The sequence below is a fragment of the Gasterosteus aculeatus genome, chromosome 1 (assembly GCF_964276395.1).
Source record: "Gasterosteus aculeatus chromosome 1, fGasAcu3.hap1.1, whole genome shotgun sequence".
Lineage (NCBI taxonomy): Eukaryota > Metazoa > Chordata > Actinopteri > Perciformes > Gasterosteidae > Gasterosteus > Gasterosteus aculeatus.
In genome coordinates, this window is record NC_135688.1 from 15,344,826 (window position 1) to 15,366,917 (window position 22,092).

Sequence of the window (22,092 nt, forward strand, 5' to 3'; positions counted from 1 at the left end):
CATTCACTGTCTCCATCTGTGTGTGCGTGTATGTCTCTCACTCTGTCCTGTTCCTTTCTCCCATTCTCTCCCATCTTCTGTCTCTCTCTCTCTCTCCCTCTCTCTCTGCCCTCCCCAGCGAGTTCAGTGAAGTGGTGGACCTGTTCACCTCATGCAGTGTGCCATTGCCACCCTTCCCTCCAGAGCTGGAGATGACGGGGGTGACCTGGCTGTGTATGAAGTGGCAGAGGCCCACTAGCTCTCCCAAGGAGGATGACATCAACTATGTTTTGGAGATGGAGGAGGAAGGCTCGGTATGTCTCTCAGGCTCTTTTTAAAGCCAGAAGAATCCGGTCATCCGAAAAGCGAGAGGCACAAATGACTCGGCGGCATGAAATATGCTTGCTTTTGATAAAGTACATATACAGTTTTCACATGTATAATCATTTGATTATGAATAACAGACAAACATTGCCCTAGTTGCATTATTATGTAGCTGCTTGGTGTGTTCAGGTATTATTCAATTCAACAATTCAACTGGCTAAGAGAAACTGTTCTAAAAAGCTATGTGACATTTATAGCTAGTTTCTTCTGTTAGCAGCGCGTCAAGCAGCTACCTGCAGAGGCAATGCCTGCCAGGAAAAACACAAAGTAGCTGTTTGTCTCCTGCAGACCACTTTATTTTCAGTGCAACAATGGTTGGCGTATGAGTCTTTGCTCACTCGGTTGTTTTCATTCTCTGCCGTTTGTCCCCGTCACAGGGATATGGCTTCCAGCCGAGCTACAATGGCGACGAGCTCTCCTGCACTGTCAGGAACCTCCACAGGAGTACCAAGTACAAGTTCAGGGTAAGGCATCCGTAGAGTGCAGTAGAGTGTGTATGTGCGGTGGGGACAGGCTTCACGCAGGAGGATGCTGAGGCCCAAAGGGGCCCTATGACTCATCCGTTTTGCAGGCTTCTTCCAGCGGGGAGGGGCGGGGACGGGAGGCATTGACAGGAGACCCTGCCGCTCATCACATGCCCGATCCCAGTGAGAAAGCTGGCGAAGCAAAGTGTTTGACCTGAGTTTGTGTCTTTCTCTCTGTGTCACTGCACTTCTCTTACTTCTTCATCTCTCATTCTGACGTTCTCTACAGAATGATAGCTCTCCTGGACATTTAACTGTTTACCAACCGGCTGTGATGAATTACGGGTCACTGTTTTTCACCCCCTATGAAAAGACAAAGACCACCGCAATAAGGACACACGATGCTCCTGATAATAAGACTATTAGTGGAACTCAAGTGAACGGTACTATGTGTGCCGCGTTAGCTTATGTATTCAGACATATATTATATATATATTCATGCTGAATACATGTATGCAGTTAAATGAAAGTACTTTAGGTTTGAACTATGACTGGCTGACTTACTATGAAATTCTTTATACGATTGGTTGTGCTTCTGATCTCAAAGGTGTATAATCACCTGAAAGTAATAATTGTTGCGTTTTTCTTAGCTTACAGTTAGCACTTGTTATTAACTGAGGGAGCCATGTTTCTACTGTAGCCCAGAATACCAACACTAAATCCTGCACGTCCATGCTCATAATATTCTTTATTTTGTATTGCCTGCATGTTGGCTCTGTGCGATACATCTTGGTTGCTATGAAAAGCAGCACCACAGAATTTCTCAACATGATACTGACAGAAAGGTATTGTGTTACCCACAAAGACCACCATTCCCCCAAATGACAAAAACGTTTATTAGTCACTATTGAGACTCCCTTCCTCCCTCGTTCCCAATTATCCGGTTGCGCAGTGTGCGTGGAGGCATCGCGCTGTGCGGGTTTGTCTTGGTACAATCAGTGGACGAGCTGCACTCAGCGGGCTCACAGACATTTCCATATCATCGCACGCGTCGCAGATGTGCACTGAAAGACAAATGGTAGTAAAGCTCATTGCGCTGTTTTTTGATTGCAGGGCCTGTAGCGCCTTGTGTCGTTTTATGTGCAGATTGAAGCCGCTGAATCCGTCAGATAATACGGTATTTGTCCGTAGGCGTTATCGTCGCAGGCAGAGTGTTCTGCTGGCTCTCAGAGATGCCACCGTTACACTGCTCGGAGTCTAGTCGGTGCTTGTCTTTGGAAAACGTAATGACCTTTTATTCACTGCTCTCACTGACCAGCTAAGCAAACAGTGGCCCATACTCAACCCGAGGAATAATCGGGCTCCTCACTGCCTGCGTTCATGCCGCTCCTCCAGGTGGCAGCGTACAACTCCGAGGGGAAGAGTAACCCTAGCCAGGTGGCCGAGTTTATCACCAATCCTGACAGACCGAGCAGTCCCTGCAGGCCTGTCATCAGAGGGAAAGTCCTGCCCAACAGCTTCAAGATGGCCTGGGGTGAGTGTCTTTCCTGTCAATCATCATAACTCCTCTGTCTCGCGTGTAGTTTACGACTTTGCTGTTCTCGTGAGCTCCGTCTAACCGTGGATCTACCGGAGGCCCGTGACATCCTCAGTAGTCTGTACAGGCGCTGACTTGACAGTTCTCCACCTTTTTATTCAGTCGTCCGCATCCATCCTTGCTACACCTCACTGGACAAAAACACCACTCACTGCTCTACTTATTAAAATGTCCTTTGGTTTCCAGCAAAATGAGTTTATGAAAAAATCTGCAGGGTAAAAAGTACCTCTGTGTTTATAGGTCATCTGCATTTATTAGTTAGTTTTTTAATTATGAGTTTGGAAACTTTAAATAAGCTTGTTCCTCCATTATCTCCCCAAATGTCACGATTTGTTGATGTGCTTCAGCGTACATCTTACTGCAATTAATTAATTATATATATACAGACATCACAATAATGAAAAATCAGCTTGCAAAAATGGTCTGGTTGAAGAAATTGTTGTCTGTTTTTGCAATTTAGAGCCCCCGAAAGATAATGGTGGCGCGGAAGTCACAAAGTATGTTGTGGAGCTGTCTGAGGGCTTAAGCGGTAAGTTGCAAGTGCTAATAATAGAAAATGATTACGTTAACGGGGGAAAGTAGCGTTTTGGACATTGAAATCATTAGTGGGTTTGACAAATTAACAATCATTTGCTATGTGTGTCCATTCAGGCTTGTCATGGGAGCTGGTGTACTCTGGGCCAGCCGGGGAGCACGTGTGTGAAGGCTTGAAGCCCGGCTGCTCTTACCAGACGCGAGTTTACTGCATGAGCGAGGGGGGGCAGAGCCCGGTGAGTCATTCAGCATCAGCACACGTGCTCACACTGACGTGCACACACTGACCTGCACACGGCCCAGAGTTTTGTCACAGGGAGTCCGAGAGTTTGCTGATCAGTTACAATTTTATTTGCTTGCAGGTAGAAATAAATCGTGTGCCTGCTTTTTATTCTCAAAATTAGAATCTGTGACACAGATTTGATGAGCGGCGTATTTTGTATACACACAACCGATATGTAAGCAGACGCTCTTGCCTTATTGGCTACAGCAGTCCACATCAATGTAGCTGTACAGTTTAGCATGCAACGCTAAGGTAGTCGTGAATCTCTACCACATCCCTCGGTTCATCTGGCACATTTAACTTTTAAGCATTTTAGATAGGCCTAGATAGGGTGAGTTTTAAAAGGAAATTGTTATTCAGCCAGTGTTCTATGTTGGGAGATTAAACAATGCTTCCTGGGGTGTAAGAACAAGACAAAAGCCCACTAATCGATTAACCCCCTGTGCATGTGTCAGAGGATGTTTTCCTTAATTAGTTGAGTGAACACACTCTTCATTAATTTCTTCATCAGCTGTTAGCGCATGCATTCATTCACGATGGGACTTGTCAAGAACCGTGACTCATGGTGTCTGTTGGTGCAGCACAATGTGACACAACACTCCCATGATTGCCTTTTGTCAAAGCGAAGTTGTCTCTGAAAAACAAATTTGTTCTCTCGCTAGACTATTGGTCTAACTTCATCCACGGCTCTGCATGCCGGCGTCATTTAAGCAATGCATTAAAGCCCTTTAAGCAACGCTTTCTGGTCTGTTGTGGCCTGGATCAGTCAGTTTTACCAACTGCGTTGTGTTAGAGAGAGACACGTGAGTTTGGGAAATTGTTATTGGCGCCGGGTTTTAATTGGTGTGTTGTCTTCTCTTGCAAGCTGTCGGAGACCCTTCAGGTCCAGACTCCTGCGGTGCCCCCGGGGCCGTGCCAGCCCCCTCGGCTGGTGGGCAAGCCCAAAGCCAGGGAGGTGCAACTGCGCTGGGGTGAGTCATTCTTCTCCGACTCAGATCTGTGTGGGATGCATTCTAGCTTCTGTGGATGCGTTTTGTTTGTCGAGTAAACTACCACAAAGCAGTGGGCTTTGATAATGCCGTTTCTATTACTTTTTGCTGTTTGCACATTTGTCCCTGTGTGTGTGTGTGTGTGTGTGTGTGTGTGTGTACACTGTATCATTGTTTTTTTAATGTATATTGATTTTGTAAACGCACACATTTCCCAGGTCCCCCGAATGTAGACGGAGGCAGCGTGGTGTCCTGCTACAGCATAGAAGTGAGTGGGCCGCAGTCTGAGGAGAGCAGGGAGGTTCACCAGGGTCCAGAGCTGGACTGCTCCGTGGGAGGATTGATGCCCGGCAAAACTTACAGCTTCCGGCTCAAAGCAGCGAACAAAGCCGGGGTGAGAAGCACCGTCATCCCTGATCCATCAATAACACAATTGTTTTTAATAATCTTTCAACCCTATCTCACTAATTGTGATCTAAAAACTTGACAGTGATACATTTTCATTTAATTGAATGAGAAGTTCAAACTTTTGACTGGTTCTGTGTATATTAAATTCTTTTTTTTTTTTTGTGTGTGTGCATAGTTTGGACCGCTGTCGGAGCGATGTGAGGTTACAACTGCACCCGGGGCCCCTGAGCAGTGCAAGGCTCCTTCCACCACATGCAAATCCCCCAGCTGTGTTGTTGTGAGCTGGGAGGTAAAACTAGCTCCACTTCCATTCCCCCCGCTGACACAAACGCATTATAATAACTCGTGCATCCTTCGGAGGATATGTATCGTCATTCTCATTGGTGTTTGTCTTCCAGGCCCCTCCTTGCAACGGAGCGCCGGTCACAGAGTTTCGTCTGGAGTGGGGCGCTGCTGAGGGCAGCATGCAGGTGTGTTACAGTGGACCAGGGCTCAGCCACGAAATTAAGTGGCTGCTGCCTGCGACCAACTACTTCTGTAGGATACAGGTGAGGTGAAATCAGCTCTTGGATAACACTTTTTAAAGTAATGCTCTTCTCACATTGGTGCAAAGGGACAAATCAGTTTGAATATATTAAGCGACTGTGTAACAAATGCTGATTACGTTTTTAGGATCAGCTGTATTGGTTAAATTTAGTGTCTCACTGCCTGTCATGGATTGGCTAACTAATGCTTGCCAAGAGCATCTTAAAGTGTAGTTGGTTGACTTTATAACGTCTTATGAGGATTGTGCTGATATAGCAGCAACTAAGACCATGTCTCTATACTACATTTGCACTGAATGCAGTTTAGACTGTCAACGTTGTCAGTGTTCGTGCAGAAGGAGAGACAGATGCTGGCCTTAAAACACTGGCTTTATTTCTTGGGTTCTGGTTCAGGCTGAAATGTCAGATTGTGCCGTGCTCTTGCAGCACTTTCTCTGGTACAAAAAAAAATAATGTGGAGTGACCCCCACTATTTGATTATGGTTTTTCACACCTGCAGTGTGTTCATTTCCCCATACGTAACTGTTACTGCATAGTAGAAGCAGTATTCATGTCCAGGCCCCACCTAAAAATCCCACTTTGATCATATAACCAGACATTCATCCAAAAAACATAAAACCCTAAAATCTTTTTGTTCACATTTCATGGTTTGGCTAGAGAATAAAAATATGCTTCTTAAGACTTCGAAGCCCATAGCAGTCATGTTTACATTGGAATGCCCCCTTGTGCTAAAACATGGTCGTTACACGTGTCCTCTCACGTCCCAAGTGAGACGTGCCGTTGGCTTAACGTTGTCCCTCTCGGGTGTGCAGGCTGGGAACCTGGCTGGCTTGGGGCCCTTCAGCGAGGCGGTGCTGTGCCAGACGCCCTGCTCCGTGCCCGCGGCTGTCAGCAGCATCCACGCGCTGAAGGAGTCCGCGCTGCGAAGGCAAGAGGCCCCGGCAGACGAGGACGAGGAAGACGAGGATGACGGTTCCCGCACGCCCCCTCTCTACTCTCCGTCCAGCTGCCTGGGCTTGAGCTGGGAGCCCCCGTGTGACCATGGCTCCGAGATCACTTCCTACCTGATTGACCTCGGCGAGCGGCAGCCCGTCGCGGTCGGCCCCGTCACCAAACACATCATACAGAATCTGCAGCCCGACACCAGCTACAGGTCGGCGCTTCCTCCTCTGACCGCAGATGATGTGTTACACTTGTGCCACACAACTTTGCACCTTTCAGGTGTAAACAGTTTTGGAACTGTTGGATTTTGGTGTGAACGAGTGTGATACAACTTCATTGCACGCACACACAGACTACACACAGACACACTACACGCACACTAGGGTGCACATCTGCCACAAAATAAGATTAGTTAAATATCCGCTGTGGATTTATGTTTTAAGATGGTCATCCCCACGTGTGTATTTAATACTAGTTTTAATGTATGTAATGTAATGTAATGTTTAATACATTTTAATGTTTTAGGCCCACTCAGCAGTGCCGTGTAGAGGCGGCGGAGTGGAAGATAGATAGATAGATAGATAGATAGATAGATAGATAGATACTTTATTGATCCCTCAAGAGGGAAGCTGGACAGTGACATGTTTTTACCCTTCATGATGAACTTATAAAGACTGAGATTGAATTAAAGCTTTTAGGCTGGAAGAGTATGTTCACAATCACATAAAGAGCGTGAAACAACGTGAAATGTGCCAATATCAGTGTGTGCCACCCCAGTTGCATTGTTTCTGCCGCGGTCATCTAAGTCCTTCCAACTGTCTGATGTTCTTTCCGCCGCTTCCTCTTCAGGATCCGAATCCAAGCCCTGAACAGCCTGGGAGCGGGGCCCTTTAGTCACACCTTTAAGCTGAAGACGAAGCCCCTGCCCCCACAGCCACCCCGCCTGGAGTGCACCGCCTTCAGCCACCAGACCCTCAGGCTCAAGTGGGGCGACGGCCCAGCCAAAGCCGCCGCCTCGGACGCCCTCCAGTATCAGCTGCAGATGGGGGACAAGAGCGGCAGGTCAGTGGCCCATCATTCAGACGAGCGGAAGCGTCCACGCGGAAAAGATGATCCGATAAGAGGGGAGGCCGGTGTTTGAGCGAAAGCTTCAGATGACTATACCGAGGAGGGTGGGGTACATAGGAAGTAATGCTTCAGACAGAGTGTCCTCACAGGGAGACAGGAACGGATAATGTGCGATATGTCTTGGCACAGAAGTCCCTCGTCTCGTCTGCTTCTTGTCACGGTTTGCTCATTAAATCCTCCCCATCTCCCCGTGTTTCTGTCTTTGCAGATTTCTATCCTTGTATAAAGGACCATGCCACACTCACAAAGTCCAGAGGCTTAATGAGTCTACCTCTTACACGTTCCGCATCCAGGCCTTTAATGAGGCGGGCGAGGGGCCCTTCTCCACTGTTTACACGTTCACCACCCCACGCTCTCCTCCAGTCCCCGTGAAAGGTACAGTGGAAGTCTTTCATCCGTTCTCCAGCTATCTATCTCTATATCTCTTGCAATATATCTATTTCCATCTGGTTACCTCACTGTCTCCCTTCCCCCCAATGCAATCAGCTCTTATTATCTTTACAAACACAGCCAGCGTGTTCAGCTTGTAACCTTAGTTGACTCAAGTGGGACTTGCATTTGATTAGGACGCAGCAGCCCGAGATTCTCTTGTCGGCTGTCATCCCGAGTCAGGCATGTTTTTTTTCGCCGCTGTGCTCTGGTCTCAACCAGCCTTTGCAAAGCCTCCTTTGATCCCACGCATTGAAGTGGGTAATCAGGACGTGGGTTTTTATTCTCATAGCAGCGCCTCCCTTGATTCAAGCGGTCATGTGGCAGTTTGTCTGTGTTACTCGACAATGTTTGTTTCCCCCGCGGTGAAGTGCACTCTCCAGGATTAACTCTTTGAATTCAACTGTTTCTACATCCTGATGTCAAAAAATTCAAACCCTGCACACTGTGTTGTGTCACGATTGGCACACCAGGGCTCTTCTTTAGCTCGTATCAAAGTGAGTTCTCTTGTATTAAAGCAGCTGCGCTGTGAGAATCCCCCAACGCTCTGATTCAATGTTGGTTGTGAGTTTGATGTGTATTTTGTCTGGTATGGTTTTAGTTTTTTTTTTTATATTTAGGAATTAAAAGCAACAACCAGCTTTATCAGACGTGGTTTGTTTCTTAATAATATCGCTGAGGTTTTTCAGATTACACTGCATGAGTACGCGAGCACGTGCACCGCTTTTATCTTTTCAAACTTCACGAGACTTGTCGCCGGCAGATGTTGATGCCATTTTTGGTTTTATGATGGATCAAGTAACTCAACAGCAACTCCTATTAATTGATCAATCAGACTGAGAAAGGATTCCTATCAATCAATTATTTTCTTCTGATGGTTTGAATTGGCTTTTCTTTATTTATGTAGCAGATGTTGAGTTACTGCAGAGGTCTCCCATCTTCACCACCACTTTTTAACACATATGCCCTCTCTTCCTCCCACCTCCAGTCCCTAAAGTGGAACGTCTGGATGACAACTCCTGCGAAGTCACATGGGAGGCCCTGCCGCCCATGAAGGGAGACCCGATCCTATACACCTTGCAGTGCATGATGGGGAACTCTGAGTTCAAACAGGTACGGCTGTTGTCGCGAGGAGGTCTGGTTGCACCTCTCTGTGTTTGATGTCCTTACTTGTGGCTGACCTAGCTTTCATCACAATGGCCGGATTATGCAGATCAGGATACAGATGGATCCGGGGGCCTTAATGTCTTCACCACGGCCGTCTGCATTAGTCACCGCTGGCTTTGAATTGCCCATTATGTAAAGGTCATGGATCTATGAGGTATCCCATGCGTCCAGCACATCCATCCCTCTCATTGGCCTCCAGTCATGTTAACCTGGAGTAATGGCCACTGCAGGCTTGTGCTAATCTCCCCATATCATACATGTCAATTGAATCGGGGAGTTTAAATATGTGGCTGCCATCCGGCATGACTTTGTTTTCTTCCTTACTGTCACTCCAAGTGGCCTAGACTCAGGAGGCCGTGTGCCAGAAAGGGGAGTTATTCATTTATTCTGGACTGAGGCACTTTGCCTTAGTCTTTGTACCCTCTAGGCTAGTGTAGTTTGGCTGCTATATACGCAACTTTTATTTTCTCCTGGTGGTTTGAATTTGCTTTTCTTTATTTATGTCCTTATTTCCAAGCAATATGAATTAAGAATTGATTTAATATATTTTTAGGTTTGCTGTAATAATTTAAAAGCAACCAAAGAGAAACTCGCGTCTGTCTAGAAACGAGTGGGTGTGTCAGCTGCGTAAACGGCAAAGGCAGCTGGCTTCCCCCTTCATGCACGCTGACAACGAACTCTGAAATAAATCATTCTGTAAATGAGGGATGCGTAACTTGTTGTTTTGCCCATAATATGCTTGAATGAGCCGCAAGGCAATTTCATCCATTTAGGCTGAGAAAGGAAGATGAAAATCTTTTTGTCGGCTTTAGTTTCCAGTAGAAGTTAAATTGAGCAATACAACCTAAATTCTACTAAGGATGGCTTGAAGCAGCTTAACTACAGCCTTCCCTCAGTGACGTATGAGCATAAATGTTAGGGCTTAAGATGAGACCGATAATTAATTAATCAAAGTTCACGTTTATCTTTGTTTTAAATCACACTACTTCTTCTCTGCCCTCTCGTTCACAGGCCTACAAAGGCTCCGCAACATCTTTCCATGTTCAGAACCTGCAGCCCAACAGCGACTACCGCTTCAGGGTGTGCGCTATCAGGCAGTGCCAGGACGCCCCGGAGCTGAGCGGCCCTTACAGCCCCACGGTGACCCTCTCCCCCCAGCGGAGCGACGTGGCGGTGGGCGCCGGCGCATCCGCCTCGGGCTCCAGGGCCGGCGTTGAGTCCAACCGGAGCAGGCGGAGCATGACGGACGAGCAGTGCGCTTTCCTCCTCCTCATGGTGTTTGCCGTCATCGCCATCCTCATCGCTTTTGTCATCCAGTACTTTGTCATTAAATGAGCAGTTTGCACCACCCAGCTGCAAGGTTATAGCTTTATTCTTTCCCTCTCTTTATGTTGTTTTGTATTCTCCGTTTTGTACCTTTTTTTTTTTTTTTTTATGTCTTTTGCCCTCCTGCCCCCCTACGTCCCTTCTTGCCCCCACCTGCTGTCAACAGAGTAATCCCGTTTAGCTGCATTGTGGTGCGAAGGAATGGAGGGAGGGGTAGTGTGTAAGTTGAAACTGGAGGATACAACACATTACTTGGTACACGTGACTCCTGGTCACAGGGGCCCAGTTTTGTGGTGTTTGTTTCATCGTGGACGGCTTCCAACGCAAAAGAAAGTGCGGAGAAATGGTTTATTATGGGGAGAAGGTGAGGGAGAGGTGCTTCGACTCTCGTCCTCGTCGATAACAGGATATATATATAGATATATCTATATGTATAGAGATAGTCGTTATTTATATTTCCATTTATGTACCCAGTATGAAACCGCTTTAGATAGTGTTCCAGAAATAGTATGTAGGTGAGTCTGTAGCCAATGTGCGGTTTGATCCTGGGAGCTGGAGGGCCAGTGTTTGCAGATGTGTCCAGATGTGTATACTGTATGTAGTCCACAGAGGTACACGGCTGGGAAGGCTTCAGGGCTAGACGAAGGGACTCAACCCCCTGCTGAAGTTTAAGGATTCTAATGCGAGAAGAAACAGGAGCAAGAATCTTGTTCACACTATAGAGCGTTCATTTAGCACTTTCCAAAATTTTTGATGTTCAGAATGTTTAAGGATGCAAAAATGACTGGAAAATGTTAGTATATTTTTGTACAGTGACGACACAAGGACCTGTAAGTTTGAGGGGGGGGGGGATCAATATAAGGTTAGAAAACAAACAACCAACCAAACTAACAGCGGATTCTAATTATTTTTACTATCATATAGTTCTACTGCTTCTTTACTCTGAAATATTGTTGTTCAGCACAAAAAATGTATGCTTACCTGTATGTTTTTGTTTTATTTGTTTTTCCCCAGTAATTGATTTTGCACCTTAGTGAAAGAAAACCTCGACTGGCTGCGTGCGTCTTGGTCTTGTGATGCATTTTATAGAAAACACTTTGAGATTGTGCAACCCTACATGTGTTTTGGGTGTTTTTAAAAGTTGTAGTACCACATAATGTGTCACTGAAACAGCTGATATTCTCAGCAAAAACAAAAAAAGAGAATTAAAAAAAAACAAAAAAAAGTCTGTACCAGTTGTTTCAGAGGCCTTAATTGGAGAGGAAAAAAAATCTCGGGAGAATTTTCTTAATTTCTCTTAAGTTAAGTTTTTTTGTTTCTTTTCTTTTAAGTGTAAACTTTAAAATGCGTTTTATTTACGCTATTTCTTTTTTTGCAACACTTATTTGATGTTAGTAACCATACGTAATCGGGAGAGAAATGCAAAGTAGTTCTATGTGTTGTGATTTCTTTTGATTTCTTTTGTCCGGTCATACATGTGTGAAGTATATTTTTTTATAATATTGAAGTAATATAAGTTAATACTCTCCAGAGAAAATAATAAATCCTGAGTACTCATGAATCATGTAACGCAAATGGCAAATACAAAAATGTGTTATATCATGTACTTCCTGTGAATCTAAATTTGCCTTTTCTCTGTGTGTTAAGTATTCGTGACGGATATCTGACGCTGAGTTTTCAGTGGTAATCTGGCTGTAGGCTCTAGTGCTGTCTGGTTTTTGGGGCAGATAACTGTTGTTACAACTGTAAAAATGAAATACAGGTACCTTGCAAAACGTCCCGGATAATTACGTGATTTGGTCTTTCGGGCATTCTGCAGATGTCTTCTCCTCGTCATTTAAAGAAATCAAATTCCTATTTTTGATAGCGATTGCAACATGTGCCATTTTAACACCTCTCCATCCTGGGCTTTACCACCTTTGGTTGGGGAGATTGACAAAATGAGTAAAATATGCACAAAAATAGAGACCATATTTATGTAATTTGAATGTTTGCAGTTACCTCATACACCGTACATTCCAAAATGAAAATTTGTTATACTATACATACTACCAGACATATCACTTTAAAATGTTCGTTATGGGAAAAATGTATAATCATAGTTATGTATCTGAAGTGTATCTGTATAGCCATGATATCTACAAAGGATCCATGCACAATAAAAGATTTATAATTCTTAATCGTGTTTGAAGTTCTGCCATATGTTTTACTTTTGATTGCTCATTAAATACTTTAAATAATTTTTATTGGCTGCCAGGTTAAACAATTTAGGCATCTGCTTACATCAATGTCCATTAACAGAAAATATTTCAGATAAAATAGCAGCTTATTTCCCCATAAAAATAAGTGCTACTTGCCGCCTTAATTGATAACAACATTACTTCTCTTAGCTGCTGCGTGCTGAAGCTCCATAATCTACTCCGGTAAAACAGACACACTCACTGGAAACAAGTAGGTGGTATAAGTGCTGTAACGCTCTCGGGGGAGACACCAAGCAGCGGTGGCCTTCTGCTTTGTCTTTAAGTATTCACGGGGGGCAAAATTAAAAAGCACACCTCTCCCCTAGGAAACCGATGTATTTACTATATTTTAGTTAAACCTAAAGCCTAAAAACCTTCTACCACAACAAATAAGACGAGCTCCACATCCCGGATCGCATCCTGTGCACAGTGCGCGATGTCCCGACAGGTAAATGCGATGACCCTGCCGGCTGCTTTCATTGTGTAAAGGTCATCTCCGTTGCTAGGAGACCAGCATTGTATAGCAAATGCAAAAAAGCTCCCATCCATTTCCCTCCTCGGGTCCGCTCCCCAAACATTGTGAAATAGAAAGCCTCTGGAGTAAGATGGAAGAGTGCCTGCTCACCGCCTAAGTGAGCAATGATTCACCAGGGTGAAAAAAAAAAGGGGGCTCGCCTCCGTCACCGTTTCAGCGTACAACATTGGCTCTGGTTCAGTGAAGGACTGCCAAGTTATAATTAAAAAAAAACTAAGAAAGTGCAAACAAGCTGTCGTCGCCGTGTTGCTTTGTCAGGAGTAAACAATGGTGGAGGAGGGACATTCCCGCCGCCGCTCCGAGGGCCAAAGTGATGCATTCGGCTGTGGGTCAGCTCAGTGTAAACATGCAAAAACACCCCGATGTCAGTGGGACTCTTTGCCTCAAAAGGTTCAGGAAGTTGAAATAGTTGTTCTGAACCAACACCGCTGGCCACCCAGCAGGTCTGCCGGGCTTTTGGCAACCATTGTTTCCTCGGACACAATACAGAAAAACCTGTAGATCGGGAAGTGAAAAATAACCTGCAGTCCAGGTTCATGACCTTTCTACTCGCAACCCACTAGTCCGGCGTGCTGTCTAGTGGTCAAACTGATCTGCAGAGCTCTAAACACTCAACGCAATGAATGAAATCGAGCTGAAAACCTCAGAATTTGTAAATCATTGGGATGCAAAGTCAAGAACACTGTGTACTTACACTTAACCAAAGCTGGTACTTTAATATTGAAACGCAGAACTGTGAACCAGGTCGAAGAACTCACACAACTTTTGACCTTTTAAGTCCCTATTTACCCCTCAAAGCTCTGACTAAACTGTAATTTCTTAAGGAGGCATTCTTCTTAACCAGCAGCGTAGCAGTTCATTAAGACGAGCCTGGTAGACAACGTGAGGGTGAAGAGGAGGAGATGAGCAGGTTGGTTCGTGACGGCATGAGGCCAAGAGGACGGACAGTTTTGGCTGGTTTTCAATTCCTCAAACACGCAACTTGGTTTTCAGTGACTTCTACCAGACAGCTTGGCAAACACCCTTGGACATCACAGGCCTGTGCATTAGTTAATACAGCTGCACCCCTTTTATATGTGTGCGTCTTTCGTATTTGTCCTCAGTCCCGATTAGTAGGATCCTCAATCTGCATTTATTCTCCCAGAGGAGCAGAGCTGGTGGGAAAGGTTCCTTCAAATCGTATTGTTTCCCTCTTGTGACTTTCACCATCATCTGTCCCTTCGTCATTTGATTAAAGACTACTTAGACACACACACACACACACACACACACACACACACACAGCAGACAACCCCCCTGGTGCTCCCTGACTTCACATGGTAGTGTGGAGGAGGTGCTCCTTGCTTCGTCACCACAGCTCGACTGATCTCTGAGCATCAGGGACCGGCTCTGCCACTTCACGAGACTCTCTCTTTGCCGCCGCTGCTGCTGCTGCTCTCCAACGACACACAACAGAGACCCAAAAAAGTTTAAAGGTTTGAGGGATTCAGCTCAGTTTTAAAGGTAAAGTTACGAGCAATTTATTTCAAGCTAGGATGTTATTTTGTGTGTTTATATTTGAAGTGAAGGCATCACTCCAGTGGTTTTGCCCTTTCACTACAACCTGCTTTTGCCTAATATTGACTTGAATTTGTTGTTGCTTTTCCCTTCATATATATATATATATATACTCAACGCAATGAATATATATATATATACATATATGTGCATGTATTTTACACTGATTTCCATACATTTCTGTGTAAACTATTTAGATGTGTCCGACTAACTTGGGAATTTATCTATATTTCTCGATGGAAGGATATACAGGAAAATCAGTGGAAATTCCCTTTGTAATCGTGAAAAATAAACTGCAGACTTAATATTTACCAGGTGAATTAGCAATATTTAGCAACAAGCTTCCGCCGCAAGCAGATGTTCATAACGTGCATAATTGAATAGAAGCCAACAGCTGCCTGGAATTAAAACAAATACTGTAAAATCCCCACCGCATGTTAGAAGAAATGTGAAGTAGTTATTATGTACAGTTTAGAGAGATATAACAAAGTTGTCTCCGCTTTTTCTCTCCTCAGCTGCTTGTTCAGTGCTGATCCGACGCTCCGCAGTGCCCTTAGCGGAGGGAGGAATGCCCTGGACCCGACCCCAGGTGGACCTTCATGCTCCTGGAGCGGAGGCAATGGACCAGTACAACATAGACGACCACCACTTCGAGGGCTCCCTGTTCCCCACCTCCACCCTCATCCCCGTCACGGTCATCTGCATCCTCATCTTCATCATCGGCGTGACGGGCAACACCATGACCATCCTCATCATCCAGCACTTCAAGGACATGAAGACCACCACCAACCTGTACCTGTCTAGCATGGCGGTGTCTGACCTCGTCATCTTCCTCTGTCTGCCCTTTGACCTGTACCGCCTGTGGAAGTACGTGCCGTGGCTGTTTGGGGAGCCGGTGTGCCGCTTCTACCACTACATCTTTGAGGGCTGCACGTCGGCCACCATCCTCCACATCACGGCCCTGAGCATCGAGCGCTACCTGGCCATCAGCTTCCCCCTCCGGAGCAAGGTGGTGGTGACCAGGCGCCGGGTCCAGTACATCATCCTGGCCCTGTGGGCCTTCGCCCTGGTGTCGGCGGCTCCCACGCTGTTCCTGGTCGGGGTGGAGTATGATAACGACACACACCCAGACTACAACACCAGGCAGTGCAAGCACACCAACTACGCCATCAGCTCCGGGCAGCTGCACATCATGCTGTGGGTGTCCACCACCTACTTCTTCTGCCCCATGCTCTGCCTGATCTTCCTCTACGGCTCCATCGGGTGCAAGTTGTGGAAAAGCAAAAATGACCTGCGAGGCGCTTTGGCCCGTGAAAGATCACACAGGCAAACAGTGAAGATCCTGGGTGAGTGCAGATACATGTGTTTTTATCCCATGCTTTCTAAAAGTCTCTGCTCTCCACTGCCGGACTCCAGATTCAGAAGCAGGAATGACAGCATGTGAAACTCTCCTTGGAGGTAAAAAAATAAGAAATGCGTCTTGCTTACCAAGTCGGTTTGCCGTTCATTGTTGCAGAGGCGGAAAATCTAACAGGCTGACAGATGGATGAAGAATGTAGGGTTCCTCGTTTTCTGCACTTCCGCTACATTGAGCGTGTTTCCACATTTCAAATTCAAATTGTCACATATACTTAAAGCACTGATTTGTTCGACATTTAAAACCTAGAGCAGCTAACCTTGTCCTATGAAATCCAGCTGTATTTTTTATTGCGTTTTGTCTGAAGCTAATCATTTCCTGTCCCTGCGCACACTGATTGGTTCAATTTGCAGGTCGTAGGGAACCCTGTTTTGCAGTGAAGGACCGTGGTCAGGCCAATCCAGATGCAGCCATTATGATATTAATGCTGTTCATTGGCCGAGCACACAGTGCACAGAGCTCACGTTGCTAGACTTTCTGTCATTTGTAGCCACATTTGTTGAATCCTAAATTGGATCGTCATCATATCCTTCCATAAATCAATGTTAGTCTTTCATGTAGGTCTTCAATTCATAGATGACTGCTGGTTCGATAATTAGGCTCCCGGGGAGCCAGATATACTCCTCTTTTAATTACTGAACAGACATTTGTCATCCTTATAGAAATGACTGCCCCCATCGGACTCAGTGATGGTGATTTATTTGCGGGGGCTTCTTGATCAATTCCAGTGACTCAGTGATTAGCTTCCCCAGAGACTTCTGGCTTGTAGAAGCCTAATAAACCTCTGTACTTTTTTGATTTTGTGACGTGTTTCTGCTGCATAAATGCTCCATTCAGCTCACTTGCTCTGAAATGTGAATTGTGTCACTTAATTGTTGGGGCCAATTGGAGGCCACCGTCACTCACGGAGACCGTGCAGGTGGTGCGAGCGTGTTTGTCGCTGCGTGGGTTGAAGGAGAAGCCCTTTTGATGGTAATTGCTGCCGGTCATAATAAAAGTCAATGGTGACCATAGATCATGTGTTTCTTAATGATCCTCAAAACCAATTTATCTTTATTTATTTTTTTCTGCGTCTTTTGATAAACTAACCCGGAGAGAACAGACGTAGAAGAATACTATTATTTATGTGTTATTTCACATTTTGGGTGTATTGATCATCTTGCTACTTTGTGAGGGCTCTTTTGAAAAATAAAATAAAAGTACGACCTTTAACATTACAAGAAACAATATTTTTGCAAACTGCCACATGCATATGTCAAAGCAGCCGTCTGTTCGTGTGATGCATTCGTTTTAGGATTAAGCAAATGGAGAATTCGGCATAAATCGTCTCCTCCAACTCTTAGCAAAAAGGGGGAAAAGCGTCATTTCCAAGCTGCTCCCCAAATCCGCCTTGTAATAAAAATGATCCCCCTCTCTTGACTTTGTCTCTCGCTCAGTGGTGGTGGTTCTTGCCTTCATCATCTGCTGGCTGCCCTACCACATCGGCAGGAACCTCTTCGCCCAGGTGGACGACTACGACACGGCCATGCTGAGCCAGAACTTCAACATGGCCTCCATGGTGCTCTGCTACCTCAGCGCCTCCATCAACCCCGTCGTCTACAACCTCATGTCCCGAAAGTACAGGGCTGCCGCCAAACGCCTCTTCCTGCTGCACCAGCGCTCCAGACAGGCCCGCCGCGACCAGAGGCAGCTGTGCGTGATCGACCACACCTCCACCCTGAATGAAAGCCTGACTGGGGTGTGAGGGGCCTCGGCGCGCTCTTGGGCAATGTTCTCGTGTTTTTTTTCACCCGGGGGGAGAGTTTGCAGGTTTCTTCCAGGTCCAGGATTGCAGTTAAAGAGGAAGCTCGATGGAGATGTGTATTATTTTTTTTCTTTCAGGGAGAAAGCTGGGCTGAAAGCTTTGCCTCACAATGCAAATTCCGATTTACTATTCGGAGGCGTTTTGTTAAAAGAAATTGGATGATTCCTTTCCAAACGTGAGAAAAATAAGAATTCATTTACGTCGTCCGATTTTAGTGTTACACCTCGTACAAATAAAGTTGACATTGTGCGCCGCTGTATGTCTGATTGATGTCTGCTCTCATCAAGCATGTGCACTGTTTCAGTTCACAATTACCATCAATCCACAGCAGCCATTACAAAGTGATGTCTCTTTATTAACCACGGATTTTACATGACAGGTTATTTGTAATGTTGTAAGATTGGATTTGTTTAACGTATAGTGTGCAGTTGTCTTAATGCGGTTTGTGTGTTACTTCTATAAATCAAGAAAAAAAAAAAAAGTTAACCTATTTGCTTTGGTCCATTAGTTGTGCAGCTGTGACATTGGGTGTGTTTGTTTGTGCGTCTGTGTGTTTTTTTAGAGGGTTGTGTGTTGTACGATTTATCTCTAGTGAAAAAAGAGATAAACTTCATAAAAGCACATTGTTATAAAAATGGCGCAGTTGATGTCTGTGTGCGTGAAACAGAGGCCACCTGGGCCCTGAGGTTTTGGGGCCTGCGTACGTGCCGGCCATCCCTTAATCTGACACAGCTATTATATTACCTGGCCTCTGAGTTAGATTAAGGCCGGCAGCCAACGTCCCTGCATCACCATATTCAAAGTAATGGCCGCTCTAAGTGCATTTCAAAGAGGAGGAAAAGATATTACGTTGTCAGCAGCAGCAGGGCTTATTGCTTTTATCGCCTCCACTTGCATAATCTCCAATTCTCCTGCGATGTCGCATTTTGGATTAGAAATTGGACACTTTTGCACCTCACGCACTCTGGCGAGGAAGGTAAGGTCAAAGGTCAAAGTTGGCCATTTATATCCTGAACAATATCCCAAGATAAACTCAGAGATTTCCATGCTCTGCCATGCATCTCCTTCTTTAAAAAGAACCCTCATGAATATGCACATAAAGCATCGGGAGACAAAGGCTGACTCACCCTCATGACACGGAGCCATTCATCGCTGTCTGAAGCAGCGGGTAAAAGCTTTCATGCCGCGCTCCATCTTGCCATCACCTGGGGAAGAATCAGCGGGTCTCACGACTCCTTTGATGGTTCATTTCTTCCCTGATAACGAGGAGAGTGTCCATGAGCCGGGTCTCTTCCAGAGCCGTCATCTCCCCCCGTCAGGCCCTCTTCACACCACCTGGAATCGTTCAGCCTCAGAAAGGTACTGTTGGTTTGTTTTGACTCAACCTTCAGGTCACGACTTCTTCTCTGTCAGGGACCTCAAACCCATCGCACACTCGTTTATTTCAATGACAGAAGTCATTTGAAATAATGGATGAAATGCGATAATACGTTTCCAGGGAGGTGTATTATGTTCATTAGGATAAAAAATACTGTTATTTCAAAACAGACGAGTAATCAAACAATTACTGTAATGATGTTAAATTACTGCTGCCGTTCACTGGGTACACAGTCAGTCCTGAGGCAAGCTAAGAAGTCTGTACTCTGGCGTTGGCTAATTTGGTGGACTATCGATGTCATTTTAGCGAGTGCCGCTTAACCCGCTACCACCGACAAAAAAACGGCGGTATGGAGATTAAGCGATGCAGATCACACTTAACAGAAAAGTTATATTTCTTAACGTTGTGTTTTAGTTTATCGCTCCAAGCACCTGCATAGTCTTTCCCTGATGAATTTAAGATTTTAATTAAAATCAAATTAGCTAACGTTACTATGATCCAAAGTTGGTGAACTCCAGTCTGCGCCAACTGTATCTGCTATGGAACACACTCAAAATAAAAGTTATATTTCTCCAGATTAACCGTTGTAATGCCAAGACACACTGCTTCGCGGTCTCTGTTACGTTCATCTCCAAATGAAACTTGGTGGTTTTCTGATGCATTTCAGTGTAATGGTCTTTTCCACCAGAGGGAGGAGTCAAACGCTACTGATGTCAGGGGAGAACAGAATGTATTTACTATGCAGTCAAAATGACTAATATGTAACAATATCAAACCTTTTGTGGGATTTAGATCAGGGAAACATCTCTGTTAAACGGCTTCAACAATGCTCGTTACGTTTGAGGTCTCTGGTTTTCTCTTCGTGTAAAAATTCTTCCCCATTCAGCCCATTTCCACAAATTATCAGCCACTCATGTTCTCTTCCTGTTTGGCTCCCGGTGACTTCTGGTCCATGCATGTGTTCTCAGGAAGTTGCATTACTTATCCAGAAGACGGGTCTGTGGGACTTTTCTTGTCTGCAGAGGTTCATTATTATTATTGTTGGAGCCATTCTGAATACGGCAATGGGATGGCGCTGTTTTTGCCACCAGCCTATTTAACGCCAGGGCTAATTAGTGCAGGTGTGGCGCACAGCGAGGCAGATAACTTTTGACCGTGAGGCACGGCGGATTGGGAACCGAATTGTTTGTTATTTTTGTTATAAATAAATGGATTGACATATCCGATGTTAAGTTCAGAAGTTTTTGAAAGTAAGTTATTTTTATTTTAAGACACAAACAATTCGCCGGAAAACACGAGTACAAAACAACTTAAATGTGCGCCAACAATTAGTCAAAAGTTTGGCTCAGTATGAGAAAAAGACCGATCAAGTTTAGACGGCACGATCCTTGTGCTGTTTGAGCACCTTGTCTTCGACGGCGATCGGCTGAATGGAAACGCTGTCGCGTGCTTTGGATATAGCGTTAGTCGTATACTACGGGCGCAGCGCGTCTCACATTGGACAGTGGAGCAGCCACGGGCGGAGATCGGTGACCGGTAGCGGGGATCGGCGGCGGAGGACGGTGACCGGTAGCGGTGATTGGTAGCGGATGTCGGTGAAACTACGCTGGAGCCTCACAGTGGATAGTGAGGCTGTCCGAACTCGGTCACGACGGAGGTTGGTGAGCGTTCTCACATTGGTCAGTGAGGATTGGACACTACGTCACCAAGTGAAGAAAAGTTGGTTGGACCTGGAACGAGCCGCGAGGTATGAGCAGTTGACACACACGAGTAAGAAGGAATGAAGCAGAGCTGCCTGCAGTTATTAAAGTGTACACGGCAGGACTAACGAGAACACAATGGATGGACATTTGGTTTATCGACATTGACATTTTCCAACGAGGACTTGAAATAAGAGACATTTGGGTTTGCAAGAAAATGAAAGTGTTAATGGTTTGTTTTTTATTCTGATGCTCGTTTTCATGATATTGTGAAATATTGCTGTTTCTGGGTGGTTGACTGGAAAACAAGGTAAAATGGATGAAGATCATCAAGGTAGTGAGGTAACAAATGTGTCAGCTGACTTACAAAAGGTTAATAAGGATGAAGCCTCTGTGAAAAAAAGGTCTGTAAAATTGACACAAAGTACTGCTTTCCAAACTAGGTGGCTTAGAGACACTAAGGAAATCCAAGTTAAGTAAAGCTGCCAATATAAAACAAACTGTTCAAGGGTTAATGTGTCAGTCTGGTTATGAAGCTGAAATAAAAGGTAGCTTCAGCAAATATCAAGCCTTGATTAAAGACGCAAAAGTTGCACATAACCAACTGCTTGAGTTGCTACCCGTAGGTGAAAAGGAAAGGCATGAAACCTGGTTCAACGCAAAGCTGTTAAGTGTGAACGAATTTTGCCATTGCGTAGAAAATCGTTTTAAGAGTGCAAACAATGGTACTACTGAAACCGTTGCCCTTGAGGATGATCTAAAGCCAACGGATAGTGTATCAAATGTTGGTACATCATCATGCACTAAAAGCCGTACCAGTGAAAGATCAAGTCGATCAAGCAAAGCTGCATTGGAAGTTGTACACGTGCAAGCAAAAGCCAGGAAAGCTGCACTCATAGCACGTGCAGCAGCGTTAAAAAAGAAACATGAATTGGAAAGGGAGGTGGAATCAATAAGGAAAAAACTGGAACAGGTGGAAATGGATGCTGAGATTGAAGCCTCAGATGCAGAATTGGCAGTACTGCAAACATTTTCAGATCAGGATGGTATGGAGTCGTACATTGAGAAGCAAAAATCAAAAGAAAGCCCTAACGTTTCTGAGGCGAAGTTTGAAAAATCTACAAGATTGATGAGTAATAAAGGTTTATCTACTGCTAATGTTGCACATGCAGTTGATGACAATTCTACACAACAGATTCTGCAAAGGCAAAATGAAATATCCGAGCTGCTCTTACAACAACACAAAGCAAGCCAACTGCCACCTAGACAACTACCTGTTTTCGAAG

At 45.1% G+C, this 22,092-nt stretch overlaps 2 protein-coding genes across 10 annotated transcripts in view; both read left to right on the top strand.

Moving 5' to 3' along the window:
* The window catches only part of fndc3a (fibronectin type III domain containing 3A), a 41,053-nt gene extending 28,698 nt beyond the window's left edge, over positions 1 to 12,355 (top strand). For all 9 annotated transcript variants that reach the window (XM_040175536.2, XM_078102575.1, XM_078102731.1 and 6 more), the window contains 14 exons: positions 119 to 293; positions 741 to 827; positions 2,223 to 2,361; positions 2,885 to 2,953; positions 3,076 to 3,194; positions 4,107 to 4,212; positions 4,449 to 4,624; positions 4,814 to 4,927; positions 5,037 to 5,186; positions 5,996 to 6,336; positions 6,975 to 7,187; positions 7,462 to 7,628; positions 8,671 to 8,795; positions 9,861 to 12,355. In XM_040175536.2, the coding sequence (XP_040031470.1) occupies positions 119 to 293; positions 741 to 827; positions 2,223 to 2,361; positions 2,885 to 2,953; positions 3,076 to 3,194; positions 4,107 to 4,212; positions 4,449 to 4,624; positions 4,814 to 4,927; positions 5,037 to 5,186; positions 5,996 to 6,336; positions 6,975 to 7,187; positions 7,462 to 7,628; positions 8,671 to 8,795; positions 9,861 to 10,184 (2,305 nt within the window). In that variant the 3' untranslated portion in view covers positions 10,185 to 12,355. The remainder of the gene's footprint in view (positions 1 to 118; positions 294 to 740; positions 828 to 2,222; positions 2,362 to 2,884; positions 2,954 to 3,075; positions 3,195 to 4,106; positions 4,213 to 4,448; positions 4,625 to 4,813; positions 4,928 to 5,036; positions 5,187 to 5,995; positions 6,337 to 6,974; positions 7,188 to 7,461; positions 7,629 to 8,670; positions 8,796 to 9,860) is intronic.
* Positions 12,356 to 14,266: 1,911 nt separating this feature from the next.
* On the top strand, positions 14,267 to 17,981 carry mlnr (motilin receptor). The gene is made up of 3 exons (XM_040188091.2): positions 14,267 to 14,453; positions 15,023 to 15,853; positions 17,361 to 17,981. Exons 2-3 carry the CDS (start codon positions 15,076 to 15,078, stop codon positions 17,666 to 17,668), a joined length of 1,086 nt encoding a protein of 361 aa, XP_040044025.1. The 5' UTR covers positions 14,267 to 14,453; positions 15,023 to 15,075; the 3' UTR covers positions 17,669 to 17,981.
* The last annotated feature ends 4,111 nt before the right edge of the window (positions 17,982 to 22,092 follow it).